Source organism: Myotis daubentonii, chromosome 1 (assembly GCF_963259705.1).
Source record: "Myotis daubentonii chromosome 1, mMyoDau2.1, whole genome shotgun sequence".
Lineage (NCBI taxonomy): Eukaryota > Metazoa > Chordata > Mammalia > Chiroptera > Vespertilionidae > Myotis > Myotis daubentonii.
In genome coordinates, this window is record NC_081840.1 from 44,281,633 (window position 1) to 44,305,228 (window position 23,596).

The 23,596-nt window shown below is 39.7% G+C and overlaps 2 protein-coding genes and 5 non-coding genes across 9 annotated transcripts in view; 6 read left to right on the forward strand and 1 right to left on the reverse strand.

Moving 5' to 3' along the window:
- ZWILCH (zwilch kinetochore protein) overlaps positions 1-17,213 on the reverse strand; it is a 37,321-nt gene extending 20,108 nt beyond the window's left edge. The window contains exons 1-8 of one of the 3 annotated variants that reach the window (XM_059697503.1): positions 17,061-17,213; positions 14,046-14,097; positions 11,597-11,692; positions 8,341-8,459; positions 5,910-6,109; positions 5,016-5,086; positions 4,195-4,350; positions 2,671-2,742 (exon numbers count right to left, since the gene is read on the reverse strand). In XM_059697503.1, coding sequence (XP_059553486.1) covers positions 2,671-2,742; positions 4,195-4,350; positions 5,016-5,086; positions 5,910-6,109; positions 8,341-8,459; positions 11,597-11,692; positions 14,046-14,097; positions 17,061-17,113 — 819 coding nt within the window. In that variant the 5' untranslated portion in view covers positions 17,114-17,213. Of the gene's footprint in view, positions 1-2,670; positions 2,743-4,194; positions 4,351-5,015; positions 5,087-5,909; positions 6,110-8,340; positions 8,460-11,596; positions 11,693-14,045; positions 14,098-17,004 lie in introns of all 3 variants that reach the window. The other 2 variants (XM_059697523.1, XM_059697513.1) reach the window with 2 other exon arrangements.
- Positions 17,214-17,530: 317 nt separating this feature from the next.
- Positions 17,531-22,773, forward strand: RPL4 (ribosomal protein L4). Its single transcript, XM_059697550.1, has 10 exons — positions 17,531-17,686; positions 19,186-19,357; positions 19,557-19,663; positions 20,020-20,158; positions 20,590-20,714; positions 21,188-21,317; positions 21,590-21,746; positions 22,045-22,128; positions 22,229-22,349; positions 22,435-22,773. The coding sequence occupies exons 1-10, from the start codon at positions 17,684-17,686 to the stop codon at positions 22,663-22,665; spliced, it is 1,269 nt and encodes a 422-aa protein (XP_059553533.1). The 5' UTR covers positions 17,531-17,683; the 3' UTR covers positions 22,666-22,773.
- On the forward strand, positions 18,898-18,996 carry LOC132224400 (small nucleolar RNA SNORD16). Its single transcript, XR_009450673.1, has one exon. It is a non-coding gene; the product is annotated as a small nucleolar RNA SNORD16 (small nucleolar RNA).
- Positions 19,412-19,483, forward strand: LOC132224392 (small nucleolar RNA SNORD18). The gene has a single exon (XR_009450669.1). It is a non-coding gene; the product is annotated as a small nucleolar RNA SNORD18 (small nucleolar RNA).
- On the forward strand, positions 19,865-19,963 carry LOC132224397 (small nucleolar RNA SNORD16). The gene has a single exon (XR_009450671.1). It is a non-coding gene; the product is annotated as a small nucleolar RNA SNORD16 (small nucleolar RNA).
- LOC132224379 (small nucleolar RNA SNORD18) lies at positions 20,418-20,489 on the forward strand. Its single transcript, XR_009450667.1, has one exon. It is a non-coding gene; the product is annotated as a small nucleolar RNA SNORD18 (small nucleolar RNA).
- Positions 21,377-21,446, forward strand: LOC132224387 (small nucleolar RNA SNORD18). The gene has a single exon (XR_009450668.1). It is a non-coding gene; the product is annotated as a small nucleolar RNA SNORD18 (small nucleolar RNA).
- Positions 22,774-23,596: the final 823 nt, after the last annotated feature.

The following is a 23,596-nucleotide window of genomic DNA, read 5'->3' on the forward strand; positions in this document are numbered from 1 at the left end:
TTTGAATGAGTTTTGAACCAGCTCTCCCACTTACCAGTTGCTGATGCCTTAGGCAAAATAACTAAACCACCTAGCACATGTTTGGCACACAGCAGAGTGGCAGCTTCCAGCTGTGATAGTAAGTGGTGGTGGTAGAAACAGTTCTTACTAAAGTAAAACACAGCTGACCAGTGAACAATATGGGTTTGAACTGCTTGGGTCCACTTATATGCAGATTCCCCCCCTCCCCCCGCAATAAATATAGTAAAAATATATTTTCTTCCTTATGATTTTCTAAAAATTTTCTTTTCTCTAGCTTACTTTATTATAAGAATATAGTATAATATATGTAACATAAAAAATATGTGTTAATCAACAGTTTATGTTATCAGTAAGGCTTCCAGGCAACAGAAGGCTATCAGCAGTTAAGTTTTGTGGGAGTAAAAAGTTACACATGAATTGCTAACCATGCAGGGGGTATGTGCCCCTAACCCCCACATTGTTCAAGGGTCAAGAGAAATGAAGGAATGGTGGGATCATATACGGGTTTCTAGTCTGAAGATCTAGTCTGGAGAAGATTTCATGTTTCATTTTGGATATACTGTACTGAGTTTGAGGCCACAGCCTGTACTCAAGTTAGAAATAATTTGGTGGAAGTAGGAAAGATGGGAATTAGTATCAGCTTAAAGAAGGGATCTGGCCCTGGCTGGGTGGCTCAGGTGATTAGAACATCATCCTGTACACCAAAAGGTTGTGGGTTCAATTCCTGGTCAGGGCACATACCTTGGTTATGGGTTTGATCCCTGATCAAGCCGTGCACGAGAGGCTACTGATCGATGTTTCTCTCTCTCTCTTCCTCTCTCTCTAAAAATTAATAAAACATATTCTCGGGTGAGGATTAAAAAGAAAAAGGGAAAGAAGGGATCTGGAGTTCCCTCATAAAGGCATTAGTCAAGTCATTGAATGTGTAAGCTCTCTGCCAGGGTGGACAGAGAAGGGCAGAGAGACATAAGGGTAGAAGTATGATGGCAGCCCGCAGTAATGATCTTGGAAGAGGAACTTTTAAGAAGAAAAATGAGAAAGGTAGAAAAAGTACCAAGTTTTACACAAAAATAATATGAAGGAAATGTATTAGAATGCTTGGTACTACATTAGATGTTGAAGGTACAGCAGGGTACCTGGCACTGAAGTCCAGTAAGGAAGAGAGATAAGTAAACAAATCACTGTGATTGATAATCACTCTAACAAGAGGTGTGTGTTGAGTTCTATAACAGCACAAAGCACAGGTACCATAAGCCATTCTGAGAGGTCAGTGCAATCATCCTAAGCAAAAGATGTCACAGAGAGCTCACCCAGAAAAGAGGTGGAAGGGCATACCAGATCAACACACACACACCAGAAAGTGACTAAGTGTGACAGAATCAAGCTACTAATTTACAAGCAGGGAACTCAATATAGGCAGGGTTGGGGGTTCAGTGGGAGCGAAAGTAGGGTGTTAGATTAAGCTAAAGAAATAAGTAGGCACCAATAGGAACATGAAAAGATACTAAATGTCATTAGCCATCAGGGCAATGCTACATAACAAGATACTACTTCATCTCCAGTAGGATGACTATGAACAAAAACAAAAGCAGAAAATACCAAAGTGTTGGCAAGGATATGGAGAAATTGAGCCCTCATACACTGCTGGTAGGAATGTAAAGTGGTGCAGCCACTTTAGAAAATAGTTTGGCAGTTCCTCAAAAGATTAGAGTTACCACATGACATAGCAATTCCACCCAAGAGACGTGAAAAGACATGTCACACAAAAACACGTACGCGACTATTCATGGCAGCATTACTCAGAATAATCAAAAAGTAGAAACAACTAAAATGTTCATCAGCTGATAAACGGATAAACAAAATGTGGTATATCTATACAATGGAATGCTATTCAACAATAAAAAGGAACAAAGTACTACAGAAAGTACATTGGTGGTTGCTAGGGGCTCATGGGGGTGAGAGGTGACTGCTAAATGGGTATAGGGTTTCTTTTGGGAGTGATGAAAATGACCTAAAATTAAAGATGGTCATGGCTGTACAACTCTATAAGTATATTAAAAACCACTAAACAAGTGAATTTTATGAAATGTAACTTATATCTCAAAAAAGCTGCTAGAAAAAAGAAAAAGGTAGAGCAGTGATTGGATATAACTGACTTTGTATGCCAGGCTAAAACACTTGGAATTTCTACTGCATTAAAATGAGGCACCCCCTTGAGATTCAATTTGTAGAGTGGAGCTAAAATTACTGAAACATAAAATTCTTGAAACACATGCTCATTATTCTTTTGCATCAATCAAAACCCAAGTTATTAACAAGCAGATTATATATGCATTTGAAATAAATTGGCATCTAACCCACCTGGAAAGAGAGAAATCCATCATATAAATAAAAACCAAACACTCCAGTAAAAAAGGCAGAAGAATGGTAGCTATTAATTATCTAACTAATGCTCCCTTTAAATGTAAGAACCACTACCACATAGTACTAGTAAAATTAAGCTGCCCAAATTGCCAAGAGTATCCAATGCATATATAACATTTGGAACAATTTTTGAAGAACACAAAACTAAATAACAATGATATTAACAAATATTCTTATGAAAACATGAGATTTAATGCAAGTAACAAATTCCAGAAGGATACTCACAAGGAGAAATTTCAGTTCTCTGTGAAGATGATTCAAAGGACTTCTGGGATCTCCTGATTCCACTTTAATATTCTAAAAAGTTCTCAAAGTCAGTTTTCACTGGTAATCCCATCTTTTTGGCATAAGGGTCAGAGTTACTTGCATTTCAAACTACCCACACATTAAAAAATATATTTTATAAAGCACTTATATATTGAAAAAGTAGTGCAAAACTTCATTTAGAACATCTCAGAGATACCACAGATCCTGCCCATCCTGATATAGTAACTTAAATTCTGGCCATCACACTCCATTTCTATACCACAATTGTACCTACATGGAACTAACTGTTCTTACACGCTCTCCTGCTCTCTCCTTCTGAATTTTCAAAGGACAAGTAAGAGAAATATAAATACAGCTCAGGACTCAATGATAAACTTAGCATTACCACACACCAAAAATAACCCAGCCTTCCCAATATATATGCTCCTTAGAAACAAACTAACTAAACCAGTAAGTATGCTGTCCTACCTGGAGGTAAGGTTTTACAACTGCAAGATATTATTTAAAAAGGGGGGAGGGGGATTAAAAAATTCTGTTGTATGTAAATTTCTATTGAAGGAAAAGCATTAAGAATATGATTATCCATAATCCCACCACCCTGCGGAATCACTATTAACCCTACCCAGGCTGCTTCTATGTACCCATTTTTTAAAAACATAGTTGAGATTCTACTAAATGTTCAATTTTGTACTTTTCTGCTTTTGTCTGCTTAATAATAAGCATTTCCTATTATTATTAAAGACACTTTAAAGATTTTTAAAGAATGTGTAATATTTTATCATGGAAATCTATTTTAGTGATTATCCTACTTGTTTTGAATATTTTGGAAACACAGCTATATCACTGCAAATAGCTTTGTACATATATTTTTGTTAGCAATTCTAATTAACTTCCTAAGACAGATTCGTAGAAATGTTAAAAGGTGAAAGGCTTAGTAATATAATAATTCTTGATGTATTGCCAATACATGCACTCTCTATTTTAAGACTAGCAGATGACAGGGATGTAAAGTACAGCATAGGGAACACAGTCAATAACATTGCAATAGCTGTGTATGGTGCCAGGTGGGTATTAGACTTACCAGGGGCATCTCTTCGTAAGTTATACAAATGTCTAACCACTATGCTGTACACCTGAAATTAATATAATTTAAATGGCAGCTATACTGAAAAATAAAAAAAAAACTATAAAAAGGATAGCAGAGATGATGTCACTTTGATAATTTCACTTGAGTCCCAACTCAAGAGACTATTAATCACTGGAAAATCTTAAGTTATATACTTCCAGTGCTGTGAGCAATTGATAGATCAGATCACCTGTAAAACCTCCACTGGCTTCTCTAGCTACTTCAGGGGTAAGCTGTCAGAGCTCAGGGAGGGCAGGGGCTGGGGGTGGGACAGGAGGCATGCAACCCCAGCAACAAGCAAGTTAAAAGTAAACCCACACTGAGTAAACGCAATAGAAAACAGGGCTTACTCCTACCAGAGTTGCAGTTGAAGAGAGTGGAGGGATTTGAAGAATCTCATCCACAGGACTCCAGGAAATATCCAAAGTGATCGTAGTTTGTGATGTGGGGACTGTATCATCCAAGGCAGTGGACTTCAAGAGCTCATACTGGGCAAAGCCCCTGGCTGTAACCTGAAAAGAGGGCATCCACCACACCAGCAGCTATGCTTTCACATGACCAAAGGCCATTTTCAAAACTACTTTGATTCTTTCCTCAAAAGAAGAAAAAGTAGCATACTTTATCCCAAATGGAAAAATAAGACAATTCTTCTTTTTTTTTTTTTTTTTATTGCTTAAAGTATTACAAAGGGTATTACATATGTATCCATTTTATCCCCCCGCCCTAGACAGTCCCCTAGCCTCCCCTATCACCCAGTGGACAATTATTCTTAATCACAAAGATTAGCTAAAAGGCAAGAGGGCACATATATATATATTTTTATTATTAGTTAAGGTATTACAAATGTGTCCTCATCGCCCCCATTAACCCCCACCTTCCCCCCCCTCCCCCCACCCCGAACACTCATGCTCCCATCCCCCTGTTGTCCATGTCCATTGGTTTGGCTTATATACATGTATACAAGTCCTTCGGTTGATCTCTTCCCCTTACCCCTGCCCTCCCCTACTTTCCTTCTGGGGATTGATAGCCTGAAGAGGGCATATATTTTAATTTCAGTCAGCTGATAGGAAAATAAATACAAACATTTTGATACTACAGAAAAATATGTAGTCATATTAGGAGTGAAAGGCAGGTCAATACAGTTAGAAGAAAATAATATGAGAAGAGAAATACTTACAGCAGATGATTGATGTCTTTTCTTATGTGAATTTTTTAAGTCTTCAAGATTTATAGAATAATTTTTATCAGCTATGGGACATGAAAAAAAAAACCATTGAAATATACAATTCATAGATACAGAGGCAGAGCAGCCTCAAACAGATTGTCAAACTGTAGCGGGAAGGCCGGGGAGGGGTGGGGGGCAGGATGGAGGGGTGTAAGAGATCAACCAAAGGACTTGTATGCATGCATATAAGCATAACTAATGGACATAAGACACTGGGGGGTAGGGGAGGCCAGGGGATTGTCAAGGGCGGGGGGAAAAAAGGGACACGTATGTAATACCCTTTGTAAGACTGTAAGCAATAAAATAAAATTAAAATAAAATTCTATTAAAAAAAAAAAAGAAATATACAATTCAAAATTACATCTTAATGCTAGAAAATTCAAATTCTGAGGGTACCATAGTTTAACACTAATAATAGTTGAAGTTTTAAATCACAGTTGAATGGAATGTTTATAAAAGAATGAAAATGGAACAAAGCTCAATACTATCATAAAAAATATAACTGTACGCCTACTATGAAACTGGAATTATATTGTCATTATATTCAATTTTTGATCCTCTAATGAAAATTCCAAAAAATATACCCATACAAATAAAATGAAACACAAACAAAACAGCTATAAACTCCTGTCCAGACTTTTGGAGATCTGTTTCTGGTGTTTCTGGAATATCACCTACATGCTGCGTGTTATACAGTAGACTAGATTCCTGGCGGCTAACATGAATTCCATTGTGTGGACTTCCCTTGTAACAATATACACTTTCAGTAAAACCACAAAACAGTAACTATCAAATAAATAAACATATATACACACACCCATAAAAGTAGTAAGAGCCAGCTCTCACCTTTACAATTGACCACATATAAGACAATTCCTGTGATGCTGTTACTTGTTGTGATAAGCTCAGCTCCTAGCCAACAGGTCCCTTCAGGATCTGAACTGTCACACCTTACCCAAAGGGGAGGAAGGGCAGTAACTGGCCGGTTGAGCTTTATGTGGGTCATGTTAGGATTGTGAGCCATGGTGTAAAGTCCAATTAACTGTCTTGAAAATAAGAATAGAAAGAATAAATTATAGTTAGAGATTGCCATTCAGTCAAGAATTTTCTTTTCCAAAGATATCATGAAGTGTCTCCCAGAAACAAAAATCTGAAAAATGCACATAAATATTTCACCCAATGTAGAAGTGAGAGACGAGCACACAAGGCAGATCGATCAAGACTCACTCATCAAAAAATGACAACGACAGGTTCAGAGCTACTACGAGCAGGGAGTTCAATACAGTGACGGAAAAGGTTCAGTGAGAGTGGAAGTAGGGTGTGAGTTCAGGCTAAGGAAATAAGTAGGATATATCAACTATTATACTAAGGGTAATATGCTAATTAGACTGGGAGACCTTCCAGACATTCTTCTGGACAAAGCAATGGTGGCGGGGCAGAGGTAGAGGTGGTTAGGGGCCAAGAGGGGAGGGCAGTTGTGGGTGATCAGGCCGGGGGGGTGGGGGGGGTTTGAGCAGGCTGGCGGGGGGACCAGTTGGGGGTGAGCAGGCCGTCAGTGGGGGTCAGTTGGGGGCGATCAGACTGGCGGGGAGGGCAGGTGGGGGTGAGCAGGCTGGCAGGAGGGAGAGTTGGGGGTGATCAGGCTGGCGGGGAGGCAGTTGGGGGCGAGCAGGCCGGCAGGCAGAGTAGTTAGGGGCAATCAGGCAGGCAGGCAGATGAGCAGTTAGGAGCCAGCAGTCCCAGATTGCGAGAGGGATGTCCGACTGCCAGTCTAGGCCTGATCCCTGTGGGCAGTCAGACATCCCCCGAGGGGTCCCAGATTGGAGAGGGTGCAGGCCGGGCTGAGGGACACCCCCCACTCCCCCCACCCTCCCCATTCATGAATTTCGTGCACTAGGCCACTAGTATCTCAATAAAGCTGGGGGTGGAGGGAAGAAAGTAGGAGCCAATAAGCACATGAAAAGATGCTTAAAGTTAATAGTCATTGGGACACTTAAAGAAATTAGAATATGAACTGTGAATTAGATAATAGTATTGTAACAATGTTAAATTTCCAGATTCTGATCATTGTTCTGGGTTATACAAGAGAATGTACTTGTTCTCAGGAAATATATAGTAAAGTACTTAGGGGTAAAGGAGTACAATGTCTCCAAAATTAAAAAATTTGTGTGTGTGATATGTGTATATTATATAGACGGTGGCAGTGGGAGAGGAAAAGGAAGAGAAGGATTGGAAGAAAGAATGACAAAGCAGATATAACAAAATGTAAACAATTGTTGAATCTGGGTTAAGGACATACAGAAGTTCCTCTATTATTCTTGTAACTGTTCTGTAAATTTGAAAGCATATCAAAATTAAGTTACCAAAAATGTGGCTTAAGTTTTTTTTTTTTAAAGAGATGAAAACTGAATTTATTATCAACAGATGTTCAGGAAAGGAATTTCTAAGGGACTGTACTTCAAAAAGGAAATACAATAATCCCAGAAGGATGGTCTGAAATGCAAGAAGAAATGGAGAGCAAAGAAATGATAAGCATATGGGTAAATCCCAACAAACACTGGCTGGAGAACACAATATAAATAATAACATTTAATCCTGATAGCTAGGATTTTCTTGTTTGGGAGGTGGGGGAGGCCAGGCAGAGGGAACTGCATGTGGCTACACAGGGAAGAAGCAGGAAGTGAAACTGGCAAGGCAGAGCGAGGCAGCAGGGTTTCTAACAGGGGAAGATCATTCCTCGTTGGGCTGCAGAGCCCTACGCATGGCAGGACGTTTACAATCCATGGACCAGGCCAATAGCTCCCCTCAGTCTTCATGACGGCAAAAAGTACCCCTGCAATTTCCAAATGCCCACTAGGCATGGTACCCTTGGTAGAAGACCACTGAACCAGACAAGGAAGGCTCCTATGTATCACTCAAAAGGAATTTGGATGTTATCATGAGGCAATAAGAATCGCTGAGGGACTTTCTTGGCAACAGTGAGGAGGAAAGATTGGAGGGGAACCAGATTAGACACAAGGAAAACATTTAAGAAGCAACAACAAACAGTATATGAGACTGGAGAAAAGGACAATCACAACAACCTTCTTGGTCATGTCTGAGATATCAATGGGGCATTCAGTAGAGAGTTGGGTATACATATGTAGGGGCAGGGGGAAGAAATGAGGGAGAGATCTGCGCTAAATACATATTTGTTTTCTAATGTTTAAAAGAATGCTTCAATTTAAATTCCTACCCTCCACCCCTATTCCTATCCCAATACTAAGAAAAAACTTACCTTGCCCTCTCAACTGGTAAAGCAAGTGGCCCAACATTCTCACCAGTAGAGAAATCAGAAATAGCAGTTTCTTCAGACTGTAGCTCTTCAACATGACTTGTTTCTTCCTTTTCCAAAGGCTTTAAATTTTTTTTTAAATTATTTAACCAGGTAAAAGAACACAAAAGATAACAGTCAACTGTTCACTATGCTAAAACATAATGCACTGATTCCAAAACTTTGAGCATAAATGACTGGGCTATGGCAAGAATCATAGCTACACACCAGTTTGGTACCAACTCATCTTGCCATCAGAAGCATTTCCACTGTCCTATCAAGTTCCTACTAATAAAGGAAGCATCTGATGTCATTAGAGAAAAAAGTGTCCCAACATGCACAAAATGCTAAAGACAAAATACCAAGGGGAAAAAACATCGGAGACTCCCGGATACTCCCTGATTTTGTCAGATTCTTCATTTCCCAAATGTGAAGATTCCTTAAAGTTATTCCTCTTAGGGCTATCAAGTCTCTGTGTTACAAGGTTCTGATATCTATGTGTTTAACTACTTAACTAGCTCAGAATTGCCAATAATAACAATAATTATGAGTTAACATTTTCTGAGCATTACTAGGTACCAGTTACTGTTCTACGTTTTCTTTTATTCTTCATAAAAGCCCTGAGACTGATACTATTGTTAACTCTGTTTTAAAGATGGAAGAACTGAGATAGCGAATGGTTAAATAACTTGTCTAGGATAATAATACAGCTGCTGAGTGCAAAGCCAACATTTGAATCTAGGCAGCCTCTTCTAGCAGTAAATCCTCTGCAGAGTTAATAGGTATCAGACCTAGATGTTTCCTCAACTTTGAATTTCTTTTGCAAGATTTCAGATTTCATTCCCTTGCAGGTCTGGCTTTCCAAAAAGTTCCTTAAACTAGAGCTCCCAAGAAATACCATTTTTTCCTCTACTCTACTTTTCAACAATCATGCATTAAGCTCCACTGATCTTTGCAGAAACAAAGGCCATTTTAATTGTTCTTTGTCCAAAAATGCCAGGGCCTCAATGAATTATAGGTAACTCTTTAAAACTCAAAGCTGCATTCTCCCTAGAATCCTAACCCAGATTTCCACAAATGCCCTCTGTTCATCTCTACCATTTCCAAGATAACTTAACTTTTTCAGCTTTTCTCCTACATACATACATTTCCCATTCTCCCCATAACAAAAGTCTAAATTCAACCACATAATTCACCTATAATTATTTTCTAAGCATTTGCCCATCATAGATAAGCACTGATAACATCCATTCATTAACTTAAAAGACAAAGAAGTTCCCCTCCTCAGAAAGGAGTTTTCTTGCCCCGGCTGGTTTGGCTCAGTGGATAGAGCATTGGCCTGTGGACTCAAGGGTCCCGGGTTCGATTCCAGTCAGGGCACATGCCTGGGTTGAGGGCTCCGTCCCCAGGGTGGGTGTGCAGGAGGCAGCCAATCAATGATTCCCTCTCATCATTGATGTTTCTATTTCTCTCTTCCTTTCCCTTCCTCTCTGAAATCAATAAAAATATATTAGAAAGAAAGAAAGAAAGAAAGAAAGAAAGAAAGAAAGAAAGAAAGAAAGAAAGAAAGAAAGAAAGAAAGAAAGAAAGAAAGAAAGAAAGGGGTTTTCTTGTGTGTGCATTTAAAATAAAGAGCTCCTAGTTCATTCACCACAATGTCTATCCAGACTGCATGAGGGTCGTAAAGCAGACAGAGGTGTTCCTTCTAAAGAAACGTTCACTTTCCCTTTTAGAGCCTGTTCCTATCTACTTCAGGAAATGATGTAAGCAAAGGAATGGTTGCTCCAAGCAACCATTAACAGCACTCAATAAAAACCACAACTGCCAAAATAGTTACATAATTAAAACAAAAAGCATTAAGGTTGTAATTATAAAATGATACAAACAATAAGAAGTTCCCTCTTGTTACAGTTAACAAAATTAAAGTAGAATTTCCATGTGTCATAGCTACTTATGCTGTGCTGTTCAACACAGTAGCCACTAGCCACATGTGGCTATTGAGCACTTGAAATGTGGCCAGACCAAATTGAGATGTAAGTGTAAAATACACACCATATTTTAAAGACGTAGTATGGAAAAAGAACTTAAAATATCTGATTAATGATTTCTATATTAATTAGGTTTTAAATTATAAATTCAGATATATTAGATTAAATTTTTAAAAATTACTACACCTAATTTCAGACCCAGCAATCCCACTCCTGCGTATTTACTGTAAGGAAAAGTTATGTGCAGCCCGGCTGGCATGGCTCAGTGGTTGAGCGATGACCTATGAGCCAAGAGGTCACAGTTCAATTCCTGGTCAGGGCACAGGCCGGGGTTGCAAGGCTCTGGGGGTGTGAAGGAGGCAGCCAATCAATGATTCACTCTCATCATTGATGTTTCTATCTCTCTCCCTCTCCCTTCCTCTCTGAAATCAATAAAAATACATTAATAATTTTAAAAGAGGTTATGTGCACACAAAAATTTGTACAAAAATGATTATAGGAGCTCTTTTCATGATTACTGAAAACAACCCAATTGTCCTTCAAAGGGTGAATGAGTAAATAAGCTGTGGTATATCCATACCATGAGACACCACTCAACAATTAAGAGAAATGAATCATTGATACACACACAACTTGGAAGAATCTCAAAAGCATTAAACTGAGTGAAAGACATACTGTATGATTCTATTCATAACATTCTTTTTTTTCTATTAATAACATTCTTAAAAGTACATTTTACTGTATGATAATTTCACTCATTTATATTTTAATGAGTTACCAGAAAATTTAAATTACATATGTGGTTCACATTATATTTCTATTGGATAACACTGTACTTACTTATTTCTAAAAGAATTAGAATCCATTTTTTAAAACATGTTGCCCTGGCTGGTTTGTCTAACTGGTTAGAGTGCCGACCCACTGACCAAAGGGTCGTAGGTTTGATTCCCAGTCAAGAGCATGTACCTCGGTTGCAGGTTCCCAATCGCCAGTAGGGGCATATGTGAGAGGCAACCAATCAATGTCTCTATCTCACGTCAATGTTTCTCTGTCTCTCCCACCCCTACTCCATGTCTTCCACACTCTCTCTAAAGGTCAATGAGAAAAATATCCTCAGGTGAGGATTAACAAAAAAAATGCTGATAAAAAAATGTATACACTTGAGATTATTCCCATTAAACCAAATTTGGCTATCAAGAATAGAACAACCACAAAGCCCAAGCACTACTTACCACTTTTTCCAAGATGAATACAACATCATTTTCATTTAGAATATTTTTCAAAGGATTTGGTTGGCCTTTGCCAATCAACTGCACTTGGACATCAGCCTATTAAAAACAGATAATGTTTTATGTGATTAATATTTGTACAAATATATAAAGACAAGTTCCATGCAAGTAACTGGAAAGGAGAATTTGAACCGACACAATGTTTTAAAAGATTTCATTTACTCTTTGCCCACATTATTTTTCCTGTGTAGAAAATGTAGTTCATATCTATATCTACACACACTTCAAGGCCCAACTAAAACGCACCCTGCCTTTTAATTAGGATCACGCTGACAAGCTTTTCCTCTAATCACACGGTATTTATTTTTAAGTACCACAAAATTAACCCTTTACAAAATGTTATCCTTTCTTCTGATAGAACTATGGAATTTAGAACTTTATCAGTTTATAGGAAATGCAGTCTTTCATTCCAGTCACAATACATGTTTATTGTAGAAAATTTTGAAAATAGATAGCTGAGATTTTAAAAACCTCACCTATAATTCTACTAGCCAGGGTAATCATTACTGTTATTAGCCTTACTGGTACGTATTTTGTCAGCTCTTTTTCCAGGCATATAAATAAATCTATTTAAATTAAAATGTACCTATTATTTAGATATAGATAAGATTTTGCTTAATAAAAATAGAATATTCTAATAGTTTTTATACCATGAAATTCCATGCCATTAAATGTTCTTTGTCTAGTATCATGGCTCTATCATCATATAAATAATTTCACATTGTTTGACATTTAGGTAGTTGCAAGTTATTCCCTATTAAAAGAACAATTGGATTACTTTCTTAAGATGGATATATAAAATCATATCGATAGTGTCAATTTGCCATTCAAATATACCATACCCACACATTTGTATTCCTGTCACTTATGTCAACACGGTGAGTTTTTTCTGAGCATTTTCATTATTTTTACTGTCTCGTAGCAAGAATATAGTATCCTGCCCAGCTGGCATGGCTCAGTGGTTGAGCGCCGACCTATGAACCAAGAGGTCACAGTTCGATTCCCGGTCATGCCCGGTTTATAAGCTCTATCCCCAGTGGGAGGCATGCAGGAGGCAGATGATTAATGATTCTCTCTCATCACTGATGTTTCTATCTCTCTCTCCCGCTCCTTTCCTCTCTGAAATCAATAAAAATATATTTAAAAAAGAAAACAGAATCTTGTTATTGTTCTAATTTTCATTTATTTGATGACTAAATGAAGATGAACAGTCTCTAATATGCTTATTATTGACAAGTATCTCTCATTATTTAAATGTTTTATTTCTTATTTTAGCTATTGAAGCATTTAGATACCAAGTTCAGAGAGCCAAGGATTTGTTAGAAATCAAAAGATAGGAGGAGGCAAGGAAAGAACCTTTCCCAGAGCCTCAGTGGGAACATGGCCCTATAGGCACTTTCATTTCACACTCCCAGTCTCCAGAACTGTAAGAGAATACATTTCTCATGTTTTAAGCAAACCAATCTGTGGTACTTTGTTACAGTCGCCCTAGGAAACTAATATAGATGTCAAGTGGCAAGAATTCAGGGAGGGATTAATACATTTACCTGGATATACTGAGTTTCTGAGTTTGGTTAGTGAGAATTCAGATAGTGTAAGATACCTATTATTTGCTTTTTTTCCCTGTGATTACTTATTTGTGTCCTTCTATTATAGTTGTCTTTTTTCTTAATTGATTTTAAAGAGTTTTTAATATATTTTTAAAATATGGATATTAACCTTGATCACTTATGACTATTTTTCCCGAGCTTATCTGTCTTTTAGTAAGTAATTTACCTTACTTTACTCATTACTTTAAGGATTAAACTCTATGGGGAGTTTACTTATAGAACGGTTGGCATATATTGGATGCTTAATAAATCAATACATATTTATAGCAGCTTTGCTCATAACTATCACAAACTAGACACAATCCAAGTGGTAAATGGATAACAAAACAGTAGTGCATTCACACAATGGAAAGCTGTTCTGCAATATAAAGGAATGGACTAATACACACAACAACAAAGATGAATCCAAAATGCATTATACTCATTAATGAAGTCAAACCCAAAAGGCTACATACTGTATGATTTTATTTACATGAAATTACGGAAAAGGCAAAAGAAAAGACAGAAAATGAGATAGAAAACAGATTAGTGGTTTCCAGGCACTGGGAACAGGTGAGAGGGTTGACTATAAAGGGACATGAGGAAATTTTTGGAACTGACAGAAATGTTCTCTAACTTGACAGGGATAGTTATATGACTGAATGCAATTATAAAAACTCCTAGAACTGCACTCCACAAGAATGAAATTTACTCTATTTAAATTAACTTCAATAAGCCCAACTTTTAAAACACAATTTTAGGATTATTGAGTTGTGTTTAAAAACCAAATAAATTTTTCATACCTCATAGATAAATGGGTCTTTACAGAGTCCTTTCTTTTCTTCATCAAATTCCCTGTGATACAGAACCACATGTGAAAAATAGAGCTACAGAATTCTGTCATTTCAACTCAAGAGTTAGTCATCATGTGTGACAACAGTGAGAAAAGCAAAATGCAAAGTAGACATGGCAGCCTTAAGGCATAGTTGGGAAGAGGGGGGAAAAAGCAGAAAAGAGTTTTAGGTTAAGAAGAAATAAAAAAAGAGATATAGTAGAGATTAATAGACTGCTTGCTGCCCACAATTGGGCACAAATGCTTCTAAGAGGCAGCTCTACTCTTTTTAAAAATACATGACTAGTTACTATTAAAATGTAATTTACCACATGACTTTTGGGAATTAAAAGTGACTGGATTTTAACCTGCCAATGAATCAGTGGGCCACCACAGAAAAGTTATTTTAAGGGACCCAGGCCTTAGATTTCTACAGCTAGAATGGTAACATCTATCCTCCCTCTAATTTTATGAGCTGTTACAAAAAAATTTACAAAAAATTAGTAAATTTGATCACATTAGCTCTAGCTGGTTGCTCAATGGTTAGAGCAGCGGTTCTCAATCTGTGGGTCGCGACCCCTTTGTAGGTCGAACGACCCTTTCACAGGGGTCGCCTAAGACCATCAGAAAACACATATATAATTACATATTGTTTTTGTGATTAATCACTATGCTTTAATTATGTTCAATTTATAACAATGAAATTGGGGGTCACCACAACATGAGGAACTGTATTAAAGGGTGGCGGCATTAGGAAGGTTGAGAACCACTGGGTTAGAGCATTGGCCCGCAAACTGAAGGGTCTCAGGTTCAATTCCAGTCTAGGGCATATACCTCAGTTGCAGGCTAGATCCACGGCCACATGTGGGAGGCAACCAATCAATGTGTCTCTCTCCCTCTTCCACTCTCCCTAAAAACGAATGGAAATTTTTGGATTAACAACAAAAACAATAGTAATAATAAAATAACAATGTAAGCACAAAACTCTATCATTTCAGTCAAGAGAATTTAACTTTTTTTGTTTTGTTATTCCTCACCAGAGGATATTTTGTCCACTGATATTTGGAGAGTGGAAGGGAGGGAGGAAAGAGACAGACAGACATTGATGTGAGAGATACATGATTGGTTGCCTCCCACATGCACCCCAACCAGGGCTGGGGATCAAAACTGCAACCCAGGTATGTGCCCTTGACCAGGAATCGAACCCATGGCCATTTGTGCTCAGCTGACACTCTAACCACTGAGTCAAGCTGGCCAGGGTTTTTTGTATTTTTGTAATAAAAAAATGTTTTTGTTAATCAGTCAAGAGAATTTTAAAATAGTGATCTCAAAGCATGTAAAACTATAAACTATTAACATACCAAAATGCACATCAGCCCGCTACATGCTCTGAAAGAGGAAAGATTCTTTTGTGTTAAGATTTTTACAGAGAAAAAAGAAAAGGAAGAGAGAGAGAGAAACATCGATTTGAGAGTGAGACATGGATCCTTGGCTGCCTCCTGCACACCCCCCACCAGGGATCGAGCCCTAAACCTGGCCATGCGCCCAGACCAGGAATCAAACAGGCAACCCTTCAGTGCACAGGAGGACATGCAACTAACCGAGTCACACTGGCCAGAGTGAGCAAAGAATCATTAGTGTCCTAAAGGAACCCAGTGGAATTGTTTCAGGACACCATTTATTATTTGATCTACTCTATGATTTACTGAAATAAAACGGGAAATACAAGCTTGAGACTGATTCACTTTTGCCACTTGGACAAGACTGTGACTTAAAGATGTCTGTCTTTAATGTACAACTCAGAGATGACCATCAATCATTCAGCCATAATTTCTCAAGCATGTGTGTATTTCTCAAACCACAGAATGAAATAGTATATAGCCATTAAGAACAAAGAGATCTAGAGACGCTCCTACTGGAAGCTATCCAAGACATTGTTAGTTTTAAAAAGCTAGTGTTCTTCCTGTAACAATCAAAAAATTGACAACAATAACCAATTTTGTATGCAGAAAAAAACAATAAACAATGAAAATGTATAGAATTTAGAAAACAAGGGGCGAGATTATACCAGCGGTTCTCAAAGGGTGAGGCCAGCAGCATCTGCTTCACCTGTGATGTGCTAGAAAGGCAAATTCTTCGGCCCCACCCAGACCTACTATGTAAATAAGAAACCCTGGAGCTGGGGCCCAGCGAGCTGTCTTGACAACCCTCCAGGTGAGTCTGATGCACGCTCCAATCCGAGGGCTTCCGTTTTTGGATCGGATGCAGGACTAGACGGAGTCCCCTTGGGTACTATCACTTCACTATAAGGATAAAATGCCGCCGGCCGGTGTGGCTCAGTGGTTGAGCGTTGACCTATAAACCAGGAGGTCAGGGTTCAATGCCCCCGTCAGGGCACAGGCCCAGGTTACCGGCTCAATCCCCAGTAGGGGGCGAGGAGGAGGCAGCCGATCAATGATTCCCTCTCTGAAATAAATGAAAATATATTTTTAAAAAAGAATAAAATGCTATCTTAGAGCACAGTGACATAAAGGTACGTTAAAAAGCCAACACACCAACACGTTATCATAACCGTGGCTCACATGCTAACTATCTCGAAGAGGCTACACAGCAGTAAGTTTCACACCGGCCAGGCTTTGCACGGGTGAAGGGTGCCAACACCTGGTTTTCCATACACAGGAAAAGTGCCTCCACCATCCTGCAAGGCGCGTGCATTACCCGAATGAATCAGGTGCCTCTTGGAAAACTTGTCACTTCCCACCACGATCGATAACGCACAGCTATTTTCTCCTAAACGACACCACGGGGCCACACTGGGGCGGGGAACCCCCGGAGCCCAGGGAAGCTCAGGCTAACGTACGCGCCACCGAGAACGGACAAGGCGCTGATACCCATGGCAGCGGCAAGTGGCTTGGGGGGCATACAGATACCCGGAGGGAGTAACGCTGTCCTCGCAACCCAGCCAACAGCAGGAGCTACGACTCACTGCAGGAGACGCGTGTGAAACTCCTCGGCGGCCCGGTTTATGCGCGACCACATCCCGCCGCCGTCTAACAGCAGAGCCCAGGCCTCCAAACCAAACTTCGCGCGGGAGGCGGAAGCCCGGCGCCTGACCCCGCCCCCGCCGGGACTACTTCCACCGCCGCCGCAGGTCCCCTTAGTTCACAAGTGAAATTATTGCTTTCAAGCACACAGCGGGTTTCTTCTTACCAGTAGCTTTTTTTAAAAAAAATTTTCCCAATAACTTTTCATTTCCCTAAGAAAAAGTAAAATACGGTACAGTAGTTGCAAGGAAGGCACCTCATCTCGCGAGATTTGGCCACGCCCACTTCGGGATTATTCCGCCAAAAGGAGTCCCCCGTTTCTAAACGCTATTGTTGACTCTAGAAGTCAATAGATACCGTCATTTGACTCAGATTAACAAGTAACGTGCTATTTTTTATTTTTTCGGAGTGGTAGAGAGGTATGTGTGTCTCTGGATTGGCCCTGAGGCGGAGCCGGGTGGGGAACGAGTCGAAGGTGACATATAGAACGAGGTAGTGCTAGGCACTTCCTTTTCCTGTGGGAGCCGCCGGGTAGAGAGGAGCGTGGCCTTCTCCTCTCCCCGCCATGGTGAGTGCAAGTTCTCTCGGCTGGGCTTTCCCCTGCTGTCGGGCCTGGCAGGAATGGGTTGGGGGTTCCGAACATAAGTTTTCAGGAGGGAACGCAAGGGAAAGGAGAGGACCGAATGTGCCTGTGTGTTGAGGGGAGCCGGGTAGTGCGGCTCTAGGGCAGCCATCTTGGAGGCAACGTGGGCCTCCGGCGCGGGCGCCCTGGAAGCGGCCCAGGCCACCAGGCGTTCTCAGACGCGGAGGACTTGGGCATTCTAGCTTTCTGTTCTTAGAAAGCACGAGCTCAGCGGAAGACTTGGAAGTTGTTGGGCCCTAAGACGGACGGTGGGAAGTCAGTCAGTTTTAGGCCCTAGATCTCCATGTGCTGATTAGTAAGGAATGTTCCGTCTTAAGAGATTTTGTTAAGAGAGTTTTTCTGAATTCCCGTATGTTCGCCTTAAGAATCGCCACTATCAGAAGCATTCTGATCCTCTTACCTTAAAAACTAGTTTTTCCTATTCGGTCTCCCCTAAATGTTTTCGCTGTCAGCCAGCTCGTTGCACGGCAAATGTTAAATGTACCGCGTTTCCACAAAGAATGTTTGTATATATACTGTGTAGTGTGCTGGGCATGGGGAGTTGAGTGAACAAAATGGGCAAAAAAACTATCGGTCTGAATTTGGACCGTGATTGAGTTAGCTGTAAATACAGCACCGATCGGTGGTAGTGAGACCTGTGGGCATGAGGAACGGGGACGGAGGCGGTCGTTGGGCTTTAAACAGGCATCCGAGGGAGGTGGGGCCTCCCTGTAGAGGTGAGGACGCCTGCTAATGTCTAGGGAGAAGACTCAGGTAGGAGAGGGACCATTACTCTGAAGAGAAGATGGGGGTGAGGCTGAGCCTATTATATTGTCTAGGGGCCAACCTCAGAGCTAGGTGATAAGACTTTGGAGAAGGTGGAGCAAAAACGGAACCACCAGTGTTTATACTCCAGTAAATTTTGGGAGAGGTGCTTAGAGCGGGATGAAGCGGGCAAGGATGAAACAGTAGGGAGAGTAGAGTTGTGGTAGACAAGGTTTGTTACCGTCTGGGGTGAAAAGTGGTTTTAACGTTTTCAAGCCTTAAAATAGAGTTTTGATCATTTTGCTTTGTAAACCTTGGTTGGAAAGTTCGACGATAAGCCATTCTCTTATATGTGACAGAACTTGATTCTAATCGTTGTTAAGAGTTTTCCTTGCAATGATGTTGTAATTTGCGTCCTACTCTGTTCTCAGCGACAGTTGCCTGCTGTCAGTCAGCTGGTTCAGAAGGGTGACGAAAATTCTTCCTGAGCAAGACATACTAATCTTTCTTTGAGTTAGCAGACTTGGTATATTGGTGACGTAGCCTTTGTTTTAGCTGTAAGGGATGCCTACCCCACCAAACTCGTTTTTTGTAACTGAGCAATTAATGGAATTGTTGGCACTTAAGAGGGGTGCTTCTGACATTGCTTGTTGGTATAAATGTCTTTTCCTTTTCCCCAGGCGTGTGCTCGTCCACTGATATCTGTGTACTCGGAAAAGGGGGAAACATCTGGCAAAAATGTCACTTTGCCTGCTGTGTTCAAGGCTCCCATTCGACCAGATATTGTGAATTTTGTTCACACCAACTTGCGCAAAAACAATAGACAGCCCTATGCTGTCAGTGAATTGGCAGGTATGGATTTAGGTCTTTTATCATTATTGGTTGATACTTTAAGAGCTGCTTAAACAGTAGTGATGAAATTCCACTCCATTGGTCCGTGTTTCTGAATCAGATGATTTTCCTGGATGTTCTGATGCTGTTTGCTGCTATGCATAATAGTCACAGTGGTATGGTTGGGTAGCTAAAATTTTTATTTATTTCCCAATTTCAGGTCATCAAACCAGTGCCGAGTCCTGGGGTACTGGCAGAGCTGTGGCTCGAATTCCCAGAGTCCGAGGTGGTGGAACTCATCGTTCTGGCCAGGGTGCTTTTGGAAATGTATCCTTTGTGGTCACTGCCTAGACTGGTCAGCCATCATGGAATTCAGCAGACTAGACCTGGTTTATTCATGCTAGTTTGAAGATATTTTTGCCCAAGAAACTAATAGCATCCAGATAACTCTAGACAGATTTGGAATCTGGAAGGTTTTTTGTTAAATACTAAAGACAATAAGTGCTGGACATTAGAGAAAGTTTTCCTTGCAATGATGTCGTAATTTGCGTCCTACTCTGTTCTCAGCGACAGTTGCCTGCTGTCAGTCAGCTGGTTCAGAAGGGTGACGAAAATTCTTACTGAGCAAGACAATCTCTTCCCCCTAATATTTGAGAAATGTGATTCTTAACTGGGAAAAATAGATGTGTCGTGGGGGCCGCATGTTTGCACCAACCAAAACCTGGCGCCGTTGGCACCGCAGAGTAAACACAACACAGAAACGATATGCCATCTGCTCTGCCCTTGCTGCCTCGGCCTTACCAGCACTGGTCATGTCTAAAGGTTTGTGGTATTTTGTATTGTAGGAGTGATAACAAATACCCACTTTTCCCATCCTTCACCTGTACCTCTTCATTATGTTAATAATAACATGTAAACTATTCATCCCAGAGTGCCTGACTAAATTTATTATGACATACTAATTCTAACAAATCAGTCATTGGTGAGTGCTATGTAACTGGCGAAGTGCTTTAAATACAGTGATTTAGCATATTAGAAACTTACCATTTTAACTTCATGTTGCCTATTCTACTTTTACCTGTCAAAATGATGAGATTCCACTTCATTGGTCCGTGTTTCTGAAACACATGATATTTGTGGAAGTTCTGATTTGGCAATTTGTATACTGTTTTGCTTCTGTGGGTTATATAAAGTGCTGCTCAATTTTTCAAAAGGTTCAGGGTAACCAGGTCAGTGTTAATTGGCTTTGTCAGGTCACCGTATTGAGGAAGTTCCTGAACTTCCTTTGGTGGTTGAAGATAAAGTTGAAGGCTACAAGAAAACCAAGGAGGCTGTTTTGCTTCTTAAGAAACTTAAGGCCTGGAATGATATAAAAAAGGTAGGTTTAATGAACACAATTATAGGTTTTGGTAGTCCTCACAAATTTGTCAGAATTTTTTTGAAAAGATTGCTGAAGGACAGTATTAACTATACATCCTGGATGTGGGAACAAGGACTCTGGAACAATATTATAGTCGGATACTGCTTAACAAGGACACCGTTTGAGAAATGCATTGTTGGTGATTTGTTATGTGATTATCATAAAGCACTTACACAAACCTAGATGGTATGAACTCTGCTTATTACACAGTTAGGCAATGTAGTGTACCATTGCCTATATGTGGTCTATCATTGATGGAGATGTTACACAGTGGGCCACAGTACTGGAGTTTGGATTCTGCTATTTGTAGCTGTGTTTAGTGTTACAGAAGTCATTTTTATCTCAGTTTTATTTATAAAATGGTGTTTTGTAACAAAATATCTGTTATTGGGATCATCTTAATCAGAATACTAAAGCTTCTCACTTTGTAGGTCTATGCCTCTCAGCGAATGAGGGCTGGCAAGGGCAAAATGAGAAACCGTCGTCGTATCCAGCGCAGGGGACCTTGTATCATCTATAATGAGGACAACGGTATCATCAAAGCCTTCAGAAACATCCCTGGTAATTCTTGTATTGCCTACGTGTTTTGATTGCCCATACTATGCATGCTTACTCAGCTTTTATTATGATGAGATTCCACTTAATGGTCCGTGTTTCTGAAGCACATGATTTTGTGGAATGTCTGATTCTTGGCTGAATGAGTGAGTGTACAGTTAATGGTTGAAACTTCATAGTTGATAGTTCTAAGGTATCTTATCTAGCACATAAGCCATAAGGATGATTTATGTTTCTTTTTAAATATATGCGCCCTAATTCTCCTTTCCCTTTAAAAGGAATTACTCTGCTTAATGTAAGCAAACTGAACATTTTGAAACTTGCACCTGGAGGGCATGTGGGCCGTTTCTGCATTTGGACTGAAAGTGCTTTCCGCAAGTTAGATGAGCTGTATGGCACTTGGCGTAGAGCTGCCTCCCTCAAGAGTAACTACAAGTGAGTGTTCTTACATTTATAAACTGAACATAAATTTTTATATTATGGATATTTACATTCATAATTGGTTTTCTTGTTTTCTAAATAATGGATTGCTTTGTTGCTATTTCCCTTTATATACAGATGTAATATACTGAAATGGTAAGATACTCTGAGAAGTGGTAGTGTAGTTGGAAATTTCAGTTGAATTCTGGAGAGCTTTTAAATGGTTAAAACTTTATCTTCTGTTGAGGTTCATGTTAATCACATGAGAAATAAGATTGGGCATCTATTTTCAACACCTTGGTTTTTCTTTCAGCCTTCCCATGCACAAGATGCTCAATACAGACCTTAGCAGAATCTTGAAAAGCCCAGAGATCCAAAGAGCCCTCCGAGCACCACGGTAAAGTTGTGATATTTATAGTAATTCTTGCCCCAACCTCAATATACTTGGTTATTTTTAATGTAAATAAAATGTTAATATAGTGTCTACCTTTTTATAGCAAGAAGATTCACCGCAGAGTCCTGAAGAAGAATCCACTGAAAAACCTGAGAATCATGTTGAAGCTAAACCCATATGCAAAGACTATGCGCCGGAACACCATTCTTCGTCACGCCAAGAACGTAAGCGATGATTTGGCTTTTGCATAGAGGATACCTTTTTAGAGAATTTTTTTGATTCTTAGATTTTCTTCTTAATTTGTTGCAGCACAAGCTTCGGGTGGATAGAGCAGCAGCAGCCCTAGAAGCCAAATCAGATGAGAAGGGGGTTCCAGGCAAGAAGCCTGTGGTAGGGAAGAAAGGAAAGAAGGCTGTTGGCCTTAAGAAGCAGAAGAAGCCTTTGGTGGGGAAAAAGGCTGCAGCTACCAAGAAGCCAGCAGCTGAGAAGAAGCCCGCAGAAAAGAAACCCACCGCAGAAGAAAAGAAGCCTGTGGCATAAACTTATATTTGTTTATTCCATAGCGGTCAAATCACTATGGACAGCTAATTTTGAATAAAAATATGATCAAAGGCAATGAGAAACATAACTTGTTGCATTTGTTTTGTGGATCTTGGTTACAATTTTTTTTTAATTGACATTTTGTTCTCCATAATTTCAGCCTTTCATTGGTTAGTCTGGTCTACAACGGAGCATTGGGTTTATACAAAATCTATGCTGTTGAATGAAAAGAGGAATGTTCCCATAAATCCAGATGTAAAATCCATTTTGTAAGTGATGTCTTGAGAAAGCGATAAAGTTAGGACATTTTCAGTAACCACAAGAGGGCAGAATCAGAATATGTTTTGAGGTGCAGCGGTAAGAAGCATGTTCTCAGAAGTGTTCTTGTTGCAACCCACTATGATAGAACGCTGTTGGAGGGTGTTTGCCACCCTCTTATATTTTGGCTCTTGGGAAAGTGCCAGAAGTATTTTTCAGAACCACTTGTGTATTCAGTTTGACTAAGGAATGAATACATTGATTGGATAAGCATGGTGCAGAAAAATAATGTACACACAAGCATGTTATTTTTCTAAACCTTTTAGTTTTGTCAGTGAATGTCTTACCACTCTAGAGTTGACTCATGGCTGGATCTTCATTTTTCTCCCATTGGAATCAAGATCCATAGCAAGGTTGATGTCTGATACTCCCAATTTGCATATTCAAGAGATAGTTTCCTAGTATTTAAAGACACCACCCCCAATATTGTTAGCTGCTTTATGTTCATGGTCTAATTTGCACCGACATACGGGGAAATATTTAAAAATGGAATCTTGGTCTACAAAAGCTGTAGGGCACTTGCACCTGTGCTAAATGCTGGTGATGTTAGTCCCTGCTTTAAAAGATGCATTGTAGGATTTGTGCATTTTCATTAACCACTTCATTGTAACAT

Bases quoted from the DNA above. Each gene is read 5' to 3' on its own strand.
- RPL4 (XM_059697550.1), top strand. The intron at 21,318-21,589 runs GTAATTCTTGTA...TCCCTTTAAAAG, and splicing joins AGCCTTCAGAAACATCCCTG to GAATTACTCTGCTTAATGTA. The intron at 22,129-22,228 runs GTAAAGTTGTGA...ACCTTTTTATAG, and splicing joins AGAGCCCTCCGAGCACCACG to CAAGAAGATTCACCGCAGAG.